A 24,399-nucleotide genomic window follows, 5' to 3' on the forward strand; every position below is an offset into this window, starting at 1 on the left:
ATGATTTATTTTGAAGGAGAATCCCCCGGGTTCCGGTCTAGCTGTGTTTCAGCTTTAAAGCGCTCTACGCTGCATTTCCGATCAGCTGAGTCTCAGCTGACGCTGCTCCGTTTGTTTACAACCGACCTGCGACACATAGGCCGGATCAGTTTAGCAGACCCTACCACACAAATGTTTCAGTTTCATCTGTAAAATCTGGACCCTTCACAATCCAAAGTCTAAGTGCTGCTACAACGCAGCCCACAATTGATCCCGCGTTAAATACAATACAGAAATGATAAAGATTAATCAATTTATTACCAAATTACTTACAATTATAAAGCGACAAGTAATAATTAATTGACAGTGATATTATTATATCCTCAGTAAAAATATTGATCTGTATTGGCCATTCGTGGTCATGTGCCATTATTAAGGCATGTGTTATGCCTGATAAAACTAATTCAGGACTTATCGCATTGAAATCCCTTCCACGTTTGTGCCATGCGGGTTATATATGTGTCATGTGAATGTCAATAAAGTTTTCCCGGTTTGAAACATCATGGCGGCTCACAAGGTTCCGGCTGCAGCTGTCAGGTGCTCAGTAAAATTTCTACTTAAAGATGCGGTTCTGACCTCTAGGAAAATGTGCTATGCGTCCGTCAGTTGCACTGGGAAAGGTAAATCTTGCAGTAGCTGGTTTTCAAACTGTATGTGTGTTGCAGCCTTTATTATCACGTAATACACTGGGAGCTTTGCTGACTACATAACCCATAGTCTCTGGGTTACGCTTGGCTTGTGCGCACTCTCTTTTTTCCGATCACTATTTGATTATTTCTAATGTAATCATGACACTTTCAAACGTTGGGTAATGATTAACACGGGTATCTTTTCATGTGATGCTGTAAGGTTACACTGGTTGGAGGACATGCAGTTCATCTGCATCATCCTGCTCCACTCACACTCCAGCAGCAGATGTTTGCACCTCTGTTGGCCCTGCTGTGCTCTATGACCGCCTCGTTCAGTGTGGCTCCCTCAGGAATGATGCTCAGCAGAGACATGTACTCCAGCAGCTGGCTGAGCTGCAGCACATCCTTCAGGACTACAGTAACAGTGTCTACCTGAACCCACCTCCACCGGGACTAGATGCAAAAGATGCCAACAGTCAGCATAAGATAAATAAAGACCTATGCACTACAACAGCAGAAAACAAAGATGGTGAATTGGCAGCTAAGGTAATAGAGCTATTATGATAACATGTGTCATAGTACAGTAATGTAGTCTGATAATCCATGTCCTCAAAACAATTCATTACATTTTGATTTTATCTTCCAAAAAAAACATTTATCATATCTCTAATTATCTTAGTTGTGATGAAAACCAGTGCATTCATCTTACTACAGCAACATTTTTTATTACACTTTATTATACTTTATTAATGAGTCAAGACCACAGTACAGAACTACCCACAGTGGCATAAAACAAACTGCCTGCAAGGAGCAGGATGAAACAAGTGCAAAAACAAATATTTTGAAGACTTTATCTCCAGTTCTCTCAGAGCAACAAGTCTGGCAGATTCACTTGTGTTCACTTCCTTTGACACCCAATATGCTGGAATGTCAAACTAGTGCATCATGTAGAAAGTAATGAGTCATTTTTGACACAGGGTAGGATTTACATGACAGAATGGATTTGTTTAAGGGACTTTACACAGTGGCATCTGGACCCTCCTTCTGTTATGATGCCACAGTGATGTCTAACATATGGGGGGACCACTCAGAGTTCATGGCACTGTACTCCAGGAGTATCAGTGATGGTGGCTCAGGTCAAAGGAGGGTAGGGTCTGGGAAGTGTATTGTGCCTGTGGGTTTTGGAACGGCATAATGTAGGGGGCTGTTGTTTTTGGGTCAGGGGAACTGACTGTCTAGTATTTGGTGATGGGAGTTTTTTGTTGGTTGGCTGGCAGAGACACATAGGGTTAGGCAGAGATTTTGGAAGGCAGCAGGGCAGACCTCCCGCTGGGCTCATCCCAGCACCCCTCTCACTCTCTCACCGTCCCCATGCAGTAATGAGGGGATCCCCATTGTCTGGGCCATTCTTGTCCTTTTTGCTTTTGATTTGAGACTCTGACAAAAACTTTGGTATTAGGCTATCAACACTGCCACCTCCCTCTCCTTTTGCACCTTATTTCTTGTCCTGTCTCTCACACAGACATACACACTGGCTAGAGTACTTATGCAATTATTCTGGCTTGAATCAGGTCATACCACTGTCCTTTCAGTGTCCCTTCTCTCTGTGAAAGTGCCGCCATTGTCCTCACTAACTGACCAAGTCTGTGAAGAGAGTACACTTGACTTAATATTGACCCAATGTGGCGTGTTTTTGCGGATGGTCGGCTAACAATGGGCCATTGTTTAGTGGGAGCCACCCTCTTCGAGTCAGACTTACATCACAGAGTCGTCCTGTACATTGTGGGCCTCCAGCAGGACAGGGCAGCTGTACCAGTTAGGCCTAACTTAAATTCATGCAATCACTCTATTAATCTTTGAAAGCTTTGACTGTAGATAAAGATTTTTCATTATGGTTCTTCTGAAGTCACTTAAAAGTGAAAGCGTTCATGTCCTGCATGTGAACTTTCCACTCAGGTGCCAGTCTATATCCTCCACCAGGAGGTGAGACATGGCCACAGAGAAAAGCTAGACAGAGTGGCTGAAGGATGGCCTTGTCCTTCTCCACTCTGCCGTGGCAGAATGGCTACCAGCCACCAATGACAATTACCACACTATCCCAGAGAGCAGCTTGGGAAGTCAGGGAGAAGTCACACACTGTTATGCCAAAGCAGGCAGGAAAGGCTTGTTGCTCTCTGAGTATTTCACTCCAGAGCAGACCAGGCAGTGCAAGGAGGGGAGGAGCAGGCAGAGACAGAGGATGGATAACAAGTTTGTTTTTCATTTACTTTTCAATCGGCTATTGTCTGCATTTACCAGAGTCAAGTGCTCCTTGTGCAGTGGACACCAAGTGCAGTGGACACTCAGTATCGTCCCCATGAAATAGTTACTAAATTAAATCTTAAGAGGACAACACTTTCAGTTTGACGCTGAGTTAATTCCACAGATATTTAGTGTTGCCTGGTTACAGAGGTGAATGATCCCGAACCACACGATGGTTAAACTTCAGGTAAAACGTCTGTAATGTTTCCTGAAGCTGTGGCTCAAGTTATCATTCCACGTCTCGCTTAAGCTGATGACACTATGTTTACATGGCCTGGGCCCTCCTCAGCCATATTTGGCTTTACTCGATATTCTCAGCTTGGTCACACAGAAGAGGTTTTTTTGAAGCAAGGACCTTTTGATGATGGGAGGCAGGCAGCACAATGACTTCCAGCAGCACCTCAATGCAACAGTACCGTATCACAATTAGCAGCGCTAAACAGGCTGCACAGACAAGTCCACTCCATCTCGTATGGAGGCTCATCCAGTCCTCTCCGTTTTGTCTGACAAATCCCCCCATTGTTCCTCTGATGATGCTTTTCTTTCGTGGGAACCCTGGCTTGTCTTGTTGATTAGATCCCCTTTGTCTTCCTCCCCTGCAGTGGGCTAGTGTGGAGAATGTGAAACCTAACACTGTAGTGGTGGCTTAATGCCTCAGCATACTTTGTTTATTATTAAACGTTGATTCAGACTTATATGGTAATGAATGTAACGAAGTTTATTTATGTCAGTGTCTTATGTCTCTGTTAAAGAATTCATTTATACATTTTGCATAACCCTAGTGATCTGTGGTTAACAGTCCTGCAGTTTCTAATGACAAGCAGCTGTTAAAACCTTCAGTCATTTCCTCATTTTTCCTATTTTCCCCTGAAGGAAGAACCCACTTCTCCACCACCACCACCCAAAGGTTTCTATATCTACGGAGGTGTTGGTAAAATGTGTTTTTATTATAGAAATATCACATTTCCTATGCTGCTAAATGCCTACAATATATCTGACATCCAGACAAGAATAATTACCTTTCCCTTAATGTCTCTCACTTTCAGGTACAGGAAAGACCATGCTTATGGATTTGTTCTATTCCTGTGTGAAAAACACTCGTAAAAAAAGGGTCCACTTCAACGGCTTCATGTTGGACATCCATAAAAGTTAGTATTATCCTCCCACAGCACAGGACGTAGCTGTTGGCTTTCATGACTTTATGCAAGTTTTCTGACTCCTCGTGTGCTGGATATCCTATATTTATCTCTGTGTTTGTCCTGAAGCACTCTGCTAATTGTCTGCCATTATGCATACAGGTGAAATTACTGCTTTATTCAGTATTGTCAGAGGGTTTGGGTTGCCAATGCAGGTGTGCTTTAAGATGTGTCTGACGTTTGTGTACTGCTTAAAGGGATCCATCGGAGGAAACAAAGCCTGCCAAAACGAAAGCTAGGGAAAATGTTCACCTATGACCCTATATCGCCGGTTGCCATGGAGATCAGCAATGAAACCTGCCTCTTGTGTTTTGACGAGTTTCAGGTGAGCGAGTGTGTTACAGGCGCTGTTTATGTGTGTGTGTGTGTGTGTGTTTGGCTGTTGTTAAAATCTGCCTGAGCATTAGCTTCAAGTAGAAAACAAGACAAGAATAAGAAGAGTTATTTGTCTTTCTGTAAATCAGCTGGATCCATTTTATTAAAACAGTGAAAGAACTGGCTAATAATGAGACTGGTAAATATACTGCTGATAGATAACAATGCCATGCTAATTCAATGCTACTGCATTATAAAGATACACCTGAAGACTTAATGAGTGAGATAAATGCCAACACAACGTGCTCACTATATAAAGGGACTAGGACATAAGGAGCACTTCACTTAAATGTCACTGCATTGTTCATGTTTAAAACCTTATTGTCAGATAAACCACAGTTTACAAGTTTATTTGCGGTCGTCCTTCAGTTTGAGCAGAGTGAATTAATTTAAAATTATTTACACATGTTCTACTAACATTTATTAAGATGTGCTGGTGCTGATATATTCAGTGCATCAGAAAGTCAGTATGTTAAACTGGATATTATAATTTTGGCTCACCGTCAGTAGAAACATGACTCTTTGGCCTATATAGTAAAATAACTTACAGAACTAAGTTGAGGAATCAAATAATAATTTGTTTGGAATATTAAGAATTTAATTGTTGACCACTCTTTTGTAATGAGCCAAAAAGTCATTTGTAAAGTTGCTGTCTGTGCACTATAAGCGTTTAATCTGAATGTAGCGTTACGGTTCGGGCCCAGCTGGTGTCTGTCCTTTAGAGACAACTGGATGCTTCTGATCTTGACATCCCCACAAAAACAGAACTGGGGACACCTAGTGGCCTTTTTGAATATAGTGTAAATGTACAATGATTTCCAGTAGCAATGAAACCCTGTCCCCCCACAGTGTGTGGTAAAGCTGTAATTTTCTAGTAGAGAAGTAGTAAAATTAGACAAATATCAAGGTGTAATATTATTTTCAATGCCCTGAAACTGAACCAGTGCTCCTGTTACTTGTTTATACACTCACAGGGTCAGTTTGCTCCCAAACCATTACAAGCAGGTCGTCCATTGTCTTTGTACCACGGATTTATGCATCTAAAATGCACTTTCAGCCATTAGTGCTGCAGAACTTCTCATTATTTTAGCCTTCAGTGTCAGAGGAGAGAGCCCATACTGAAGCTCTCTGTTCTCTGAGAGGTAGTTTGTCATTCACTCCACTAGAGAAAGCTGTGGGCTTCTGTCTTTATCATCAGCAGCCAAACCCATGTTAGCAGCACAGTGTTGCTCCTCTTACTGATATCATTACAGTTAATACCAGAAGGTCAAAGGTCACGGAAGGTGTGCTTGCTTTCTCTAATGACTCTCTATGCATCTGTGAGGATCAAGAGCTGCTCCTTTCATCCGGCCATCTTTCCCATTCGAAACTGTGCCGCTGTTTGTGCATTCCTATTGATTTGTTTTGTTTGCTGTCGCCAGCTTTTCTGTTTTCGCTTGTCGACTGTTGCTACCAGTGAAAGGAGGGGAAACAAGCAGACATGTGCACGTTGTTTGTGATGCATAAACAAGAGGTTGTGGGGTTGGGAGAGCTGGGGGTGGGGGGTCTATACCAATCAGCATCCTCCTCTACTCAGCCATGCAAATGAGGCTCTGGGTATCAGTCGCACTCTCCTGCTTCCTTAAGTGAGTGGAGCTAGAAAGCGACTGGCGGCGGCGGGTCAGATGGATCTTATCCTCTTAAATGCTAATGACATTTCTCCATTCTCTTCATTAGCGCCGTGCCATTATCAGTAATTTGTAGCACCCCCTCCCTCCTTTTACACCCCCCACTCAGCTCGCCTAATGAATACGCACCATTGAAAGGTCCAAGATGGGAAGATGGGAAGAGAGCGAGAAATGAAGAAGAGTGAGAAGAAAACGCTTGAGCATCATTGTCTCAGGGCCTCAGTCACTGTGCAGCCTCTGTGAAATTGCTCATAGGTTGTGTACATAAAGAGGTGTAACATCAAAAGAGGTTTAATTTGGCACCCGTGTGCGTCGCTGTAAACTGACAGCCGCTTGAGTAATTGGATGCTCATTTAAATATCGGCATTGGCTGACGGAGATTGTACCATTATTTTTGTGTTCCACAAGTGCTACATCAGTCCCCTCCACCTTTCTCATTCTGTGGGTACCCATTCTCTTTCCCTCTCCCCCGACCCATTCAGCAATCAATATTGCCCCTCATACTATGCCCATGTTGAGGGCACATGAATAAACAAATCCAGGTTGTATAAAAGGTCATTTTTAAATGATTCTTTTGAAATGAAAATAAAATCCTGCGGTCGGAGGAAATGGAGGCCCACTCAGAGAGACACAGAGCCTTGGCTTTCTGTTGATTCTCATTATAGGCACACACAATCACACACACACAATCACACACACACTAGCTAATTTGATGCCCCTAGCCACCTCTTCTTAGTGAAATCAAGGCTTTAACACAAATGTTAATCAAGTATTGGCAAGGGCAGTGGGGCTAATATGCAAAAGCAGAAGACTCTCCAGAGTATGAAAGGAGGCATATGCTGTGGGTATGGCCATCAGAAGTGCCTGTTATATACAGGAAAGTAGGTAAGAGGGAATACGAGGAGAGGGCGGGACAGATCCTCAAAAGTCTTCCTTTTAATTCAAGACATCCCAATTCTTTAAAGGCTTTGTACTAAAATATGACGTGTAATCTGTCTAAATAATAAAATAATAAAAGTAACGTCAGGTTTCCTTCTGTTTACTCAAACATTAGTAGTTGGAGCTTCAGCAGTGTTACTGGGACCTAATTTGTCTCGCCCAAAAATACATAAGGGGTGGTATCTTTTAAACTATTTGTTTACGTCATATTAGGAAAAACGCCTAACTTAAAAATGTATGGAATAGAAATTAGAATCAGACATCACAGACTTCTCCGTTCATGGATATTCAAAAGAACAACTGAGGTGAAAGAGAGAGAGATAAGAGAATAAGACCAAAGTGAGAGCAGTAAATTACTAATAGAAAGGTCAGAGCTCTTCATTTAACAGACAGCAACTCAAACGTCCTTGTTTCAGTGTCATCAACCTTTGTTTACTGTGGATTCATGGAAATGATGTAGATGAAAAAGGCAGTGGACAGTTAAATTAATGTATTATAACCTCATGAAGCCATGTGTGGAGTTCATGCAACACACGTATACATTTCTATGCCTTTATATGGCCATCTTGGCTTCGATGCTTTGTCTGCCATCGTAACCCTGGTCTGGATTCACATTGCTCCTTTTCATTATTCTTTTCTTCATCTTGTTGTCTCACTTACGTTCAGTCATTCTCACGTCGGCTCAGTTGATTAGCTCGGGTCTGTCGCTTTGCCTCAGCTACTTGTCCTCAGCAGAAAGCTGCTTCGTGACCATTTGCAGTCAGTTCAAGTGGTTCTGGTGTGTGTGTGTGTGTGTGTGTGTGTGTGTGTGAGAGAATGTGACTGGTAATAAACACACCTGAATGACACTAATCAACGTGGAGCGATGATGGCATGGTTTGACCTCTGCCATGAACACACATGCAGGATGGCAGGAAAAGGTGAATTAAATGAACGTGTCTCTTCTCCTCCGTCAGACGACCGACATTGCTGACGCCATGATCCTCAAGCAGCTGTTTGAGACGCTGTTCCAGACCGGAGTGGTGGTGGTGGCCACGTCCAACAGACCCCCTGATGGTATGAAGACCAGTGTCTGAGGACATACGCAACATACTTTTAATTCGCTTTCAGCTATTTGTTATCAGTTATATAGCTGTTACTAAAAACACCTTTAGTTTGGCCTCAGTCATCAGCATTAACACCACTGTGGTGTTCCTTTTTGTTTTCCACTGCCAAGTTAAAGTAAAGAAAAGGGTCTAATCTTTAGAAATCATCCATCATCTATACCTGCTTAGTCCTTAACCAGGGTCCCAGGGATCTGCTGGAGCCTATCCCAGCTCTCTCTGGGTGAAAGGCAGGGGTCCACCCTGGACAGGTCCCCAGTCCATCACAGGGCCACATAGAGACAAACAACCTCACACACTCACACTCACTCCTATGGGCAATTTAGAGTCACCAATCAACCTGACATACATGTTTTTGGACTGTGGGAGGAAACCAGAGTACCTGGAGAAAACCCACACAAGCACAGGGAGAACATGCAGACTCCACACAGAATAATTCAAATTTAAAATGAACGTTAGAGATCCAAAGTCTAGTCCCAACCTGATAATTATGTTCATATTCAGTAGCAAGTAGCAAAAGTAATGAGACATCCTCATAACAGAACATTAGTTTGACATAAGTTTCAGTTTTAACATCTTACTGTACAGTAGTACTGCAGTACAGTAGTTTTGGACTCTAGAGTGAAAAGATACTGTCACTTAGAAATTACTGCTTTCTGCTACTGAGGAGCTTTGCTCTGTTGACTGTACTGAATAATTACAGGTAGGATTTGGCATCATAAGGCACACACAACCAAAAACAGCTATTTGTATGTTGAGAAAGTAAGAGATTTCTTTCTTTTGTTTGTGCCAGGCTGAAAAACCAAACCACCATTTTAACACCAGCAGGGTTTTTCTGATGTTTTGACAACTGGTATGTTGAAGGAGAGTTTTGCAGCAGCAGGTATATTTTGATGAACATGCACTGAAGTTCACTTTGTCATGAGAGTAACTAAAAATGTTACCACTGTTTGTGCGATTAAAAGGAATTGTGGGTGTTATAGAAAGGCACAAGACTCCTTAGCTGTGGAGGGTCACTTTACAGACACACACAGTGCATCCTCTGCCTCAACAAATTCCTCAGTTATTTTACATAAATCTACATCATTTATTCTAAAAGTGTCTGGCTCCAGAAAGAATCGCCCCCTCAGATTACGACCTGTTTAACATGATTAACGAGAGGAAAACACACAGAAACATTTGGTACAGCTTTAAAGACATGACACAAACCTTTAAACAGGCTTTGATGTTGCATTTACTGGCTGCGCAGCAAGGTTGGAGAGAGAAGGAGCAAAACGGTGAGGTAAAAGCACGATGTGATATCTGACGTCTTTTTTTCTCGGGGTAGATGTTGGTGTCTCAAAGCCTCGAGTGGGCAGGAAATGGATGGCGGCAAGATGGCTCTCATAGACAAAGACGCGCATCTCTGATATTTACTAGCTATTAAGAACAAAGCTCCCAACCATGCAAACTTGATAGAGAGCCTACTTGGTATTAATTACATGGTTAATGGAACACTGAAACCCATAAGAGACAACTGGACATGAAAAGCATACATTTTCCATCTTTATTGATGTGGAGATGCTGGTATCAAAAAGCCCTAGAAGTGTTTGGTAGAAATTTACAGATTGGGTTTTTCTAGAAATAAGATTGAGGCGGATCAGGGGGATGAATTATGTCTTTGGAGTGGAACACCCTCAGTGCACTGGATTTCACATGCACTTTATGTTAGCTGAGCTTATTTTGGATGCTTTAAATCTATTTCCATTCTCAGTGGGACTGTTTTGATCTATTTATGGTATTTAAACATTCAGTGACATGGGAACTAGTCATGTAAAAGTTTATCCACATGTTATTCAGCATGCTTTTCAGTGCCACTGTTGTCATGCCAGTCTAATTAGTATAGAATAATTGCAGACAGCACCCTACAGTACAGTATAGGAGTTATCAGGTAAGTGTTTTATATGTGTCAGGTCCTAGTGGAGTAAGCTCGAGCCCAAACATCAACAAGCACTTGTTTGCTTTCGCAGCTGGAAAGAGCTTAAACCTCAGTGTGTGTGTCTGTGTATGTGTCTTTGTCTCTGTTTGTGTGTGAATCCCTATCTGTTTTATCTGTCTATCTGGGATGCTACTTCAGATGTAATTTGTTCCAGCCGAGCTAATTGAAACCTCTATTCAGAGAGCTGCTGTGGACATTGTCCGAGCTGAAAAGGCGACAGTCCTTTCTCTCGCCACCATTGTTTGGGAATGTAATGAATTTTATGTTGCTGCCGCTGCCGGTAGAGAAATCCATTTTTCTCCCCTGGTCCCGGTCCTTTTGTCATGCCTCCCCACCCATCCTTCAGTTCATCAATAGCCACTTTATCTGCCAATCTGTGGTGGGGGAATGACATTATTAGGAGGCTAAACAGCAGCTCTAATACAGGCCCTCCCCTCCTCTTTCAGATCTGTACAAAAACGGACTTCAGAGGGACACCTTCCTACCTTTCATCGACGTGCTGAAGGTAGCGACAAAGTCATCCTTCTCTCTTGTCTTGTTAATTTATTCATTTGTTTATCACACACATACACACATACACGCCTTTGCTTGTGAGCCTGTCTCTCTGCCTGTCTTTTTGCAAGTTGCTTTTTGATGGTTTGATGTTTTCTGCTTCCTGGATGCCTTGCACAGTGTCACAAAGCTGTCTTTGATCATACCAGGGCACACTGAAAGACTCACCGAAAGAGTGAGAGAAAGGCAGAGAGAGATGGGAAGAGCGTGAGTGAGTACAGGTAATGTGAATGGGTGTACGAGCTGAGTGACTGACCCAGACTGCTTGCATTTCAAAAGTAAAGGGGGGCGAGTGGTGAAGGAGAGGAGAGAGGAGCGACGTGGCGGTTAGCATCTCTAGCGAAACATCTACTTTGCAATTTAAGCAGGTAGCACCATTATCCTGCCTGCATCTCAGATGATCATTGATGTGTTTGGAGTGACCATGATCATAAATAATTGCATAATAATTAGTTGTCATGCATTTTGCAACAGAGGGTGGCAGCATTCTTGCACTTTTTATTGGTATTTAGTCTAAATAGTAAAGGTGAGCAACATCACACTGCTGTAAGTGTTAAACAGTAAAAAAAGACTGACTTTAGAGGAAACAAATGAGATTTTAACCATAAGAGCACCCACCATGCAGTCATGGTCCCCACTTCTACATAAAGTACAGTAGGCATCATGTAAAACACATTTACTCTGCCTGTAAACTGCACAAACGTCTGTTTCTTCTAATCAAAATGATGAAGAACAAGGTTTGAATCCATTAAAAGTGACCTGATAATGTCAGTGTGACATGATTATTCTACTTTAATTTTATGACTGAGTGAGGGAAAGCATTTTAAAATAGTGATCATTCATTATATATTCAAATTTAAATATATCCTACCTACTGGTATTGAACTACCATACTGACATTATATCAGCATAACTTCTAGAGGGTTGTCTATATATGTTAATGTATTGGTCCTGGTTTATTTACTGCAAACATGTTATCTGAATTTTTCTCCTCCCAAATATCATTATTAGTGTGACTGGTCTCAAAACACCCTTACTGGTCAGGCTTTGGATATGATAATTATTATGCTGTTGCAAGACTATTATGATGAAATTATATGTACCTGTTAGCCGTTACATCACAAGCCTCAGTGTGAGTGCTGTTGTGTACAAAATAAGAAAACAAGAGGAGGAAATCCCAACACAGGTGCTCTAACATGGTTGATGTGCAGTGCCCAGGATCACTGCTGTATCCTCACACACACACACACACACACACACACACACACAAATGTAAATGCACTACAGCCAGGGAGGCCTTGGATTCACCCTGCTCCCCACCCACTCTCCCACCCTTGCCCTCACTAATCCACCCTCATCAAGGTCCTGAATGCCTGTTTTCCCTCTCTGCCTCACACTACCTCCTCTCTTTCAGGGTCCCATGTTCCCCTTTGTGAGGCCATCTGGTTTTTGGGGTCGGGGGTTTTTTGGGGCTGCAAGGCGTTCTCTATAGCGGCCTGTTCTGTAAAGTTAAAGCATGTTTTAGCGGGGTCACGCTACTAACTAGCTGACCCTTAATAGATTGAATTAATGCTTGCAGGGACCAGCGGTGTGGGTCCTTGTACGTGCGTGCCTGAGTGTGTTTCTATAGCAAGTGTAGGAGTGAATGAGGGTGTTTTAAAAAGTAAAAATAGCCTCTGACCTCTCCTCCCTGTCACCTGAGCCACAGTGGTAGAGGTTAATCCACTGCCTCCGTCTGCTTGAGCTGACGTCTTTATTTAACTATTGACTTCTGATTAGTCAGAGCCCTTTTTCCACAGCAGCCGAACCCCCTCGAATCATTCATTTTCAAAATCTTAAGAACAAGAATTCAGACCAGGTGCAGTTTTCAATAGACGCTCTAAAGCTCCCTAACTGGTTTTCACTTTTTAGTTTGTTTACTAGTTTTTTCGTTCACTCGGTCATTTCTGATTTCTTGTTCTTTTGAGCATCTCTCTAGACTCCATCAGGAAATGGATTCAGTTTTTAGGCTTCATTTTCTTTGTAGCCATGGAAAAAGCATGGCGCTCTGTAAAATACAGAGTTTAAGGGCCTTTTTTAATGGATGCTGCTAGTATTGGAACTAAGACACTTATTCTCCCTCACAAACTGTCCTCCCTCCCCACTTCACTTTTCATCTACCATCCTCTCTCTACCCTTGTGTCCCCACTCTTTATTCTATCACTATCCTGTTCTGCTCGCTGGCTTTACTCACCCAAGGTCAGGTCTCTGTGTTTTGGAAGCAGAATAGTGACTTAATTTTCCCTCCATGTTCCCTCTGATTACAGTTGCACACAATGTTGTAGATGGGAAGAACAAAATGACAACAACCCTGAGGCAACTTCAAGTATCTCTGGATTTCCTGCTGTTTTTAACCCTTATTTTGACCTGCTCTCCTTCTCCTTATTTTGTGGCATTGTTAATAATTGCTATGTGCTGTGCAGTTAGTGAGGAGAGCAAAAGAAATATATAAATAAAAACAATGATGATAAAGAAATGAAAAATTGTGGAATGAGAAGGATGTGGTCCTCCAGTGAAGACCTTGGTGAGAAGGACTGCCTGTGAAGAGCCAGCAGCCTGCCAGTTCAAATCACATGGATTGATATTTGATGGCTGTCATTGTCTTCCCGATCATTTAAATGCAAGGCAGTGCCACTCACCATGTCCCTCGAGGGCGTACCTCACTTCTTTCATATCAGTGTCTCTTGCCTCTAAAAAACACAGAACTATTAATAAAGGACAAATCAATTTTTCTCCTTTTGAACATCAGGAATTCACTCTGGCTCTGTATTTATCTTCTAATTTTTAATTGATCCAATTACCTTAGCTAGTAATTTCCCGCTTCCTAACTGATGTTTTCCTATTTCATTATAAGTGTGTGTTATCAACCTTGCATGCACAGGTGCATTACACTGTACTCTGTGTATTCATTTGTAAAGCAGGCCACCTGTGAGCTGAAGGTTAACACTTACCTAACTTCACTTGTATGTTTAAATGTACGTTTAAAGCCCTTTTCTATACTTGTTATGCTCTCAGCCTCGTTTACACTCAATGAAGTTCTGTCCTTGTTTTATTTTTGTCATGAAGCTGAAATGACAACCAGGTTTTAGAGTATGTGCACTCAAATAACATATCTTGTTTACCTGAGCACAAAAAGGTCTCTGTATCTCAGCTGATGCTATTAATTTTAAGCTAAGGCTCATTTCCAGTCAACAGTAGCTTCTTCATCTTTAGATTTAAACCTGTGTCGACTTATTTCACACATCTACATCTGTTTACAGGTCTCGTGGATCAATACAGCATAGGTGAGCACAGCTGTATGAAGTGTTTGTCTGTCACTCAAAGGTCAGAGCTCAACAGTACCAGTTTGTAAATTTTAAAAAAATTGGGGATATAAGTGGATATAAACCTCAGTTGCCTACTGCTCATGTCTATTTGAGGCTAGCAGCTAAAAACACTCCACTGTAACGTACGGAGTGTGACAGACCATATCTCTGGTTTCATCCTGTTGCTATTAACTCTATACTCTTTTAAGTCAGGTTGGCTGGTACGAGACATCAGACTGGTACTTTGTTCTTAAAGCATTTGGTGATTTTGCAGTATTTTATAACCTGAAGCCAGTGCACAGCTTTAAGCATTTAACTTATTTGCATGGTGCCCATTCCTAATGTCTGTGTGTTGCTACCAACACATGGAGCCTCTGGTGGCCAGGTGCAGGTAGCACAGCCTCCACCTCCGGGGTCAGTTTTGGGCCTCAACATGCGCTCGTGAGTGGTTGAGACTGGGGGGGGGTCCAGTGGGGTCTGGGATCAGGAAAGGTGGGGCCTCCAACTCAAAAGATGTTTCCCCAAGAGGAGCAGCCGAGGCAGGGGGAGGTTGTGAGAACGACCTTGCAGAACAAACCATCGCTGGCCTAAGGCGGTCACACTTTAAGGGAATAGATCATTAGGTGTAATTAGGGTGTTCACATTGTCACGTACCCCCCTGGCTGCCCAAGAATGAATAAAATCAGCAGATATACCCCCCACTCACTCACACACTCACAGCAGCTCCCCAGTTAGTGAAAACACTTTGATGTCAGAAGAGTCGTCCAGAACTTGCCAGCATAAAGGCAGTGTTTTAAGCTTTCTCTCTTTTCTCCCCCGTCTCTCTCTCGACCCCTCTATCCCTCCCTCCCTCTTTTCTTCTGCCCCTCCACACAGGGCTGTAAGACACACATGGTTGAATGAGCGACAACCTTTCCCCTCCTCCCCTCCCCCTCCCTCCCCCCCTCTCTCCCCCCTTCGTCTCTTTTTCAGCCTTCCCACCCTGCATTTCTTTGAGGCCTGGTCAATTCTCCTGGCCAAACAAAAAAAGCATCAAATGTTTTCTGCTGCTGCGTAATGAGGGAGTGGACCTCATTAGGGCCCAATAGTCAGCTATCCTTGGCTTTTGTTCCAGCTCAATGGCACCGCGCTCTTTGAAAAACTCAAAAGCAACTTTTGGAGGACAGAGAAAGATATGTTATAGAGGGAGCAGGCGCAGAGGGGAGCAGAGGCAACAACCAAAAAAAAAAAATTTTTTAAAAGCCACTGTTTTTATGCTAAACAGCTGTCCAGAGACAGCAGCAGACAGCTCGGACAATGATGTGATTGGAGCTACATGTGTTTGGATGACTTTCTTCTACAGAGCCTCTGATTCTCACGTCTGTCATCTTGCTCTGCTGTGTCTCCCTCCCCCTTTTGTCTACGTGAGTTGGTGAATGTGTTTGTGCAAGTAGTGAAACTCTTGATTTGCTTTTTCTGTGAGTCAGCTGCACTTTGGGCTGGTTTCCACTAGTGCACAGAGTCTGGGGAGATGACAACAACCAGTTTATTTCATTATTAATTGAATCTATCAGTTGTTTTTCTTAGGTAATGAAAAATTACCATGACAGTTTCCAAGAGTCTAAAGCTACAACATTCAGTTTGATTAATTTGCCTTAACAGACCAAAATCTGAAAATGTTAATTTTAGTATTTGAGGAACTGATGGCAGAAATAACATAATCTGTTCCTTCATTTCCTGATTAGTTTATTAATAATTCACTGCATCATATGAACATCTTGAAAACAACACAACAGAACAAAAGTTAAAGATATTTAATCTATAGTGATAAAAACTCTTACGTTTTACAAACTGGAACCTGCAAAAATAAAGAATTCAGGCTTAAAGCAGTTAATTGATTAATCACAGGATGATTTTTTTGTCGATCAACTAATCAATTGACTTTCAGCAGTGCACAGCGTAGCCAGTAGATGTTTACGCTCTGATGCACAGAATCAGCTACAGGGACATGGAGACAGGACTATAAGTTGCAAAGCAGACTGACTACGAGTGGAGTCTGTGAGAGGAGTGTGGTGGTGGTGGTGGAGCTGGAGGGGGGGGGGGGGGACAAGACCACACTGTGTAGGCGGATGAAATCTTGGAGGAGTGAGAACTTGACAATCCCCTCAAGATGGATAATCAAGTAATGACCCGCAAGACCTCAGCCTCATCTGATTATAAATAACCAATGGAATCATCATCACTGATTGTGTTTCCATTCCTCCTTTTTTACCCTCTCTTATTTGTACCTCACTCCTCCGTCAAGAAACGCATCAGCCGTCTTTTCCGAAGCTAGAGACAGTTCATAAAGGGAGGGAGTAGAAGATGGCAGGAGAAAAGACTAACTGAGATTCTAATGATGTGCCGGCGATAGTGACAAGTTTTTTTCTTTTTTTTCCTCTTTGCAGGGACTATTTACCCGTTGGTGGGGTCACAGTAGGTTGATGAAATGACACCTCCCTTTTGTGCGTGGGGGAGGGCGAGTTTGTCAGGTTGTTATTAAGCCTGATTCAGCCAATTGGCTCAGAGTAGGAACCCCGTTTGTGTGAGCGGACATGGAGATAAAAAGTTGACAGCAGAGAAGAATAGAGTATTTCCGTCCCCTTGCTTTGTGATGATTACTAATTATCCTGCAGCTTAAGGAGGCCAGTGGCAGAAATTCACTGATTTCATAATTTACTGGAGCTGTCGGTGAATACTCAGTCAGCCAGGCGATGGCTTGGATGGGATGATATGCAATTCCTTTCTTTTCTTTGATAGAATGGTGGAGATGATGATTATAGTTTGTGCTGTACTCCCTGACATGAATCCTGTTGACGTTTTACACTATCTGGAAAAGTTTGAACTCTGCATCACAAGTTCACCCCTGCTCTAACGCACTCAAATAGATGCGGGAACAATAGATCAGCGTAATAAACCATGAAGAAGTGACACAAACTCCCTGAGCTATCAGAGGAGAGTAAGTCGCCGACTGCCTTCTGTTGTTGCTCTTTGTCCATTTTATTATTTATACTGAGACTGAAGCTGCGACAGCGCTCTTATCAGCTACATCTCACATCAGCAGTAGACTGATGTAAACCAATAGAAACTATCCTCAAGTGCTTGCATGTACAAGCTATCATATACCATGTATCAGTATCATATACCATGTATCAGTATCATATACCATGTATCAGTATCATATACCATGTATCAGTATCATATACCATGTATCAGTATCATATACCATGTTAAAATACATAGAAGTTTCAGCACAGCTTCGATTATCATGAAGATTTGCATTGGATAACAATCAAAGCATGAAAGATGGCGTCTGATCTGACAGCTCCATCAGGCTTGTTCCATTCACACAATGTACTTTTCTTTATGTTTTGCTTCTGTGTGAAGCCATCACCACTGCTCAGATCTGGCTAAAAAGAAAACAGTGAAATAAAAATCAAAATCTGCCAGTTATTGTTAAAACAATTTGAAAAAAAGCCAAATGATAAAACACTGCAGTGTGCAAATGAAATGAAAGCGACTGATTATAGTATTGATTAATCTGCTGATCGTAGTTCAACGTTACATCCTCAAATTACTGGTTTTATTTGAGCAACAGCATAAATACCTAAAAATATTCAGTTTACTATCACATAATGAAAAGAAGAGCAGCAAATCCTTGGAACTGCAAAACTGAATCTAGAACATTAAACTTTATTATCATGGCAAATGTTCGATAAAGTTATTTATTGTTTCCAACACTGATCAACCTTTTGCCTAAATGTGTACAGGAGTACTGCCACACTATCTGCCTAGACCCTGGGGTCGACTACAGAACGCTGGACATGGCTGCAGTGAGGAAACTCTACTACCTGTAAGACACACACACACACACACACACACTATTACTGGTCCAGTTCTATGCAGCCCAGCTCTGTTAGGAGGGTGTGCTGGTAAAGAGTTGCCATTAACCCATAACATGCATGCAAGCATTCACATACACACACATGCAGCAACACAAACACACAGGAAATGTCAGTGCACATCATCTAGTTTGATTTTTTAAGGGCAGAAAGAGAAGGCAAACACGGGTAAATGGGGAGGATGTAGGTCTTTATAAAACGATTTATAAAGACCTACATTACCTTGAGAGATCCGTGAAAAGAATGAAAGAGGAATCAATAGAATATGAGAAAATGGTGGGGCTGTAAAAGCCAGTTTTCTGTTTTCCTATTTACATATCCATGTGTGCAACACACATGCAGGCAAATGCAGATATGAATGACACGGCTGTTGCTCATTGCTGTATTGGAGCTTTCAAGCGCTTTCGTCTTTTCTCTGTATGTAAATAGAGCACATCACACCCTTTTACCTGGAGTTAAAACACAAGCACACACACACAGAAACAAACACACACACACTTTACAGGCTCATTCTGACGTATATTCACAGACTAATGCTTGTGTTTAGAGCCTAACATCCTGTTTTTTTACTGATGGAGTGAAAAGCTAAGTACCCTGCGCCTGTGCTCTCCTTGCTGCCACCGTTTGATGTGGCCACTTCAGCTTTATTAATTTCATATTCTATTATATTATATTATATTGCCTGTGTGTGTGTGTGTGTTGTTGTGCAGCACAGAAGAGCCTGGTGCCGAGGCCTTTTTGGATGGGCTGTTTGAGGAGCTGGCATTGAGACAAAAGAACAGTAAGAAAGTTTAAGGCAAATAGCTTTTAGAGAGTCTTGTCTGCTTTTTGTTGCCTTTTGTTTATATTACATGAACTGATATTAAAACTATATGTGTCCCCACTACATCATGTGCTAGTTTTAAAATAAGGAGCCTGTTTAAATGATTGGATTTATATGTGTAATACTGTATTTTGTTTTTGTTCTACACATTCTTCACACTAGAATAAGGTTTATTTTTGATATTAGACATAGACAAACCCATGAAAAGACTAAAATCAACTCAACTGTGTTACCAACTCAAACCATAGGCCTTTAAACTGCATAGTGAGTATAGATATTCATTCACTTCAACAGCTACAACAGCTGGGAAAAGCGTTTTTAGCAACTATAAACTATGTACTCATAGAGAAGTAAATAGTTTATTTGTTGGGGACTGTTCCCAACTGTGAATTTCATGTAAGGTAAGAAAATATGAGTCCTGTAAACGTGACAACACACTGGAGTGTTTATATTGTTGTGTGTGTGTGTGTGTGTGTGTGTGTGTGTGTGTTTTCATAGTTACAGGACCGCGGGTGCCCACAGTGCTGGGCAGAGACGTGACACTGGAAAAGACCTGCGGTTCCATCGCCGACTGTACTTTTGACGACCTGTGTGGGAGAGTGAGCGTTTTATCTTTTCCTCATTCTCCTTCATCACCACCTTCAAACCAGCTGTTTGAACTTACACAGTAACAAATATATTAAATGGTAAAAATGAATCTTCCATATTCAGCTAGTTCATGTTTGTTTGGAGTTGTTTCCTCCAAAAATGTGTTACTATACAATCATTTTTTTAGATTATTGTTTGTTGTTTCTTTATTGGATAACTTGATAATTTAGAGAGGCATGAAACCTCAGCTCGAACCACAGTCGTATAGTTTGCATGTCTTGGACCACCTGAGGACCCAGACGCCACCCTCATTCTCTGTTTGACTCACACACACATGCAGTACACTCACACACACAAAATCCACTCACCACTAATCAAAACTGCTCAAATCAAAGCACCTCTCCTGCCTCTTTATTGCCTCTGCGTTCTGGTTCTACCCTCCCCTGTGTTCTTATTGTCCAAGTCTTTGCTCTCAAACTGATTCACCTTCCCTCCACATCAGTCCTATTTTCTGCTCAATGTCAAAAAGCAAGTCTATTGATGATTCTGTGAATAGTTGAGCACGTTGTGCCTCAAATAAAGCAGTGTGGTGTAGAAATCGACAGACAGTGTGTGTAAAGTCTGAAGTTTGATAGACAGCGGTGAGCTTTTGCAGACATCTATGCTTCAAGGCTTCTTCTGACATATGTTGGCACATCCACATTAGTTTTGAGAGCCTGAATGGCTAAGAACCAAGGGCAGGGATAAAATGACATCAGCCTGAGCCTTTTTCACAAGGTGCCTTCATTGTACAGTTGTCATTTTTCAGTGTGCAGAGTGCCATGCATCTGTGCGTATTCATGAAGTAGCTGTTCACGTGCACTACACCTGTAGTAGATCAGAAGCTCAGGTCTAAATGTAAACGCTGCGTGTAACCGACGGATCTGTTTTCTAGCCCCTGGGTGCCAGTGACTATCTGGAGATGGCGCGGCTTTTCGACACCGTGTTTATCCGCCACGTTCCCATGTTGACACTGTCTCTGAAGGACCAGGCCAGACGTTTCACCGCCCTCATAGACAACTTCTACGACAAGAAGGTATCCAGCTGACAAACCAGGCGTGGACTGGAAGCAGACAAAACGGCACACATGTCCCTTTACTTCAAAGCTAGTCTTCTGTATTTACTGTATTTACCCCTACTTGGAAATATTATATCACAACACTACCTGTTACATTACTTTTTCATTACATGCCTAAATTAACTACACACAGCATGGACTTCAATGTGTTGCTATAACTCCACTCTTCTGGAAAAGTTCTACATGTGATCTGAAACACTGATAGCACAAGAGAGGCTGATGTTGGGTGCTAAGAAATCACTTAGTTAATGGTTCCAGTTTATCCCAAAGGTGTTGTCTGGAGTTGAGGTGAATAAAAACTCTTCCTGAAGACCTTGGAAAGACCTGATTTAAGTAAATGTGGCACATTGTCTTGTTGTAACAGTACAACTTCTGCCCTAAAATGGATTATTGTCTAAAATATGCTGTTGCATCTGAACTCTTGAACTACTATACTACAATACTTCAATTATGCCACTGTGCTGTACTCACAGAAGAGCAGCAGCTGTTTTCTGCTGTATATGATCCAGTATAGATACTAAATGTAAGAATTAGTCCAAATTCCAAACGACATATAATATTTATATGATTTTAATATTTTACTGTAATTTGATACATAACACATTACAAAATTGGCTTTAGAGGCTATAATGCTGAAATACTGAAATTGAAATAACAAATCACTGCTTTATTCAATGCTGCAAAAATAATATTACTAAAGTTTAGCTATCACCTGTGTTACCTGTTCAGCCTTCCTGTTTCTGATCGTTCTCTGCTTCCCGGCATGGCCCAGGTGAGAGTGGTGCTGCTGGCGGCGGCTCCATTAGACCGGCTGTTCGTCCACTCTGGAGGGGAAGATGAGAGGGACCGGCAGCTGCTGGACGAGCTGGGCCTCAGCGGGGTAAAATCACACAAGTTAAAACAGCAGGAAACCAGCCCTTCTAAGAGAAAATAAACAGATTCTCCCAAAAACCTGGAACCTGGAAAAATCACGTCACAGATTTCTGTCTGTTCACTTCAATAATGATACAAATCAACAAGGTTTTATGAGTCTGTGAGTTACAAACATTTTCTAAAGATTTACAATATCACTGACACAGGACTGAATCAATATGTGGCAGTAAAAATTTGATGTAAAGGATTTTACTGAATGCCTTTCAGTTTAAAATGTCTTTTTGTATTAGCTGCTAACACATCCTGCCATGTCTGTTCAGGCGGCAGCAGAGCGTCTGACTCTGTTCACGGCCGAGGAGGAGATCTTTGCTTTCCAGAGGACCGTCTCCAGACTGATGGAGATGCAAACAGAGTCATACTGGATTGAGGGAGACCGCAGTCACAGCAAGAAACGCACAAGCACCTGACATCCAGTGCTGACCACCATAATTATATACCTCCAGACAACACAGTACCTCGCTAACTACTGACTCTGCATAAGTAAAAGTTCCCATTTAGCAGAAATAGAAAAGATTGAGTCTATTGTGGGGAATAACAGCAAACTGTTTAGGGAAGCAGCCCCTGATATCCACAGTAAATCAGAAGTCATGTTATCCTCTTGGACTGCATTGTTTGCATGTATGCTTTATCTTTCTTACTGTGTAGTTCAGTTCTGTGAGGTGGTCTCTCTCCCCCTTGTGGACTTTTGATTAGTACAAAAATCTCTAAAATGTGCAAAACCAGAGCAGGTTCTTATTTAGGAGAACAGGACCAAGTGTCCTTCAGAGTGGTTGCCTACTGCCCTCTAGTGGTGAAAAAAGTCATATATTCTCAAGCTGTGTCTAAAACAATATCTGTCTGTGTGCTTTTTTGAATTAAACCTCAACTGTAAAACTTTATTACTGTCAGAGATTTTGTCTGATGTGATTACGAAACTACAAGCTGAAGTAAAATATTTCAACAGAATAAACTTGAACAGGTTTGATTTCAGGATTTTAAGGAAGTAGTGTTGTATGGGTTTGTAGCCAACACCAACAGTCAAATATGATTCAAACAAATGTACAATACAAAGTACAAATAGTTTAATTTTAATTTATTCTAACAGCTGACACATGACCATAACATTAAAGCTAGTAATATATTTTTAAGGGATAATCTGATTTTTGGTATTAAAACTATAATTTTTTTTTATCTGCATTTTATTCATAATTAAAGGACAAAGATTTTTATTCTGAGGTGTTTTGTGACGCCCTCCTGTTCTCCTGTAGGTGGCAGCAGAGGGAAACCAATCGCTGCAAGGTTACTTAATGCATCTATCTAAGGATGAGGTCATCCTCGTGCACCATTCCAGCCTGGACCAGCCCACACTGACAACTACAGTCAGAACAACCAGCAACACCTATGGTATCTAAACCAAGACCATTACATAAGATGCTATATTTGCACCAAGTACCAAATTCCTAGAGTAAATGTATAATCTTATTAAAGTCAATGGGCTATAAACAGCTCTGTGTGTGTGCATGGATACATGCACATGATGTGTTTCATTAAAAAGTGCTTGAGTAGGTAGCAGGGCCCCAAGTCTGTCCCACCATGACCCTCAATTAAAGAAAAATCAATCACACCCCATGCAGGGGCCCCTAATCCAATCAACACATTATGCTGTTTGGGTGAAACATCAGACACAGAGATGGCTGCCATGCTTAGTGACTGTCTTAACTGGATGATTCACGCTGCCTTAGAGGGCTGGTCATAGTCTCCATCCTCTCTGGACACAGTCTTCATGCCCCATTCTGACATTGGGAAGATGGAACAAATTTCAGAGATGATCCTGGTGCAGTTTTTAAGGTCACTGGGTTGTATTGTACCGACCTCTGGTCATGTGGCTCCAACCAGGAAAAGGTTGTTGAGCTGTTACTTAGAATGTGTCCCATGTAAAGACGAAGAGGTGTGAAATTATAAATGTTTTTGGGCTTGTGTGTACCCTTTGTACTTGCTTGTGCATGAATGTGCATTTGTGTAATACTAATCTGGCCTTCACATCGGGGCATGTAGGGTGAAGCTGGCTTATCTTGGTGCATGAAGAATTTTCCAAATTCCAGGGATACTGCAGCCAGGTATTTGAGGGAAAAGTTAAGTGGACAGTTGGCAAAAATATATTATCCTAATGTTTTAATCCACAGGTGCAATTCTTTACCTAGGTAAGAAGGAAGTAAAGTTGGTGTTCTCTAAAATCCTGCTAGACTCTTATATTAGTTACATGACTTGCTCTTGAAACATTTAAATAAATGACTGATTTGAACTTTTGTAGGTCATCACATGCTTTACTGAATCCTCTCCAATCAGAAAACAGAAAAGGACAAGCTCGTGTTTAAACGTATTTATGTTAATATAGGGAAAATAAAAACACATTTATTTCATTAAGATGAAAGGACTGACTCAGGGCTGGCAGTTTTTCTGCATATGCACACTCAATTATCCAAACTTCTCTCTGAACGGACAGTTGATGCTCTAGTTCTCTGCATGAGCCAAACTGCTGCATCAGGTATTCTCTTTGATGTGAAGGGAACAAAAACCATCACAGTGTGTGTGTGTGTGTGTGTGTGTAGACTGCTGCTGTAAATGAGCATGTGCTGTGCCAATATGCCACTGTTAAAGAACAGTGATCATATTTTTTAAGGTCTCTCAGCAAAAGTGTAATATGCACTTAGCTATTTATTCAGTGCCAGTAATAAATTAGCTGCAATGGAGCCAAGCTTAGGAAATTATGCTTAGATGACTCCAAAAACGTGTCACTGTGTAACAAACTAATCAAATTATAATGTCCTATAATAGCACCAAATTATTGTGATAAAAACATAACTGAGTAACACATCATAAATACATGCAGTAATATTAAAGAGATCTTGTTGTAGT

The 24,399-nt window shown here is 41.6% G+C and overlaps 1 protein-coding gene across 4 annotated transcripts; it reads left to right on the top strand.

Annotated features, from left to right (window-relative positions):
- Window positions 1-535: 535 nt before the first annotated feature.
- Window positions 536-23,060, top strand: afg1lb (AFG1 like ATPase b). Of its 4 annotated transcripts, none has more exons than XM_026318849.1 (13): window positions 536-659; window positions 889-1,214; window positions 3,843-3,900; window positions 4,016-4,117; window positions 4,363-4,490; window positions 8,103-8,202; window positions 10,674-10,732; window positions 17,912-17,994; window positions 18,754-18,824; window positions 19,365-19,465; window positions 20,389-20,529; window positions 21,344-21,451; window positions 21,765-23,060. In XM_026318849.1, exons 1-13 carry the CDS (start codon window positions 542-544, stop codon window positions 21,909-21,911), a joined length of 1,542 nt encoding a protein of 513 aa, XP_026174634.1. In that variant the 5' UTR covers window positions 536-541; the 3' UTR covers window positions 21,912-23,060. The 4 variants fall into 4 exon arrangements, with proteins under 4 accessions (XP_026174634.1, XP_026174636.1, XP_026174638.1 ...); XM_026318851.1 differs by having other exon boundaries at window positions 3,843-3,894; XM_026318850.1 differs by having other exon boundaries at window positions 542-653.
- Window positions 23,061-24,399: the final 1,339 nt, after the last annotated feature.

Source organism: Mastacembelus armatus, chromosome 24 (assembly GCF_900324485.2).
Source record: "Mastacembelus armatus chromosome 24, fMasArm1.2, whole genome shotgun sequence".
Taxonomy (NCBI): Eukaryota; Metazoa; Chordata; class Actinopteri; order Synbranchiformes; family Mastacembelidae; genus Mastacembelus; species Mastacembelus armatus.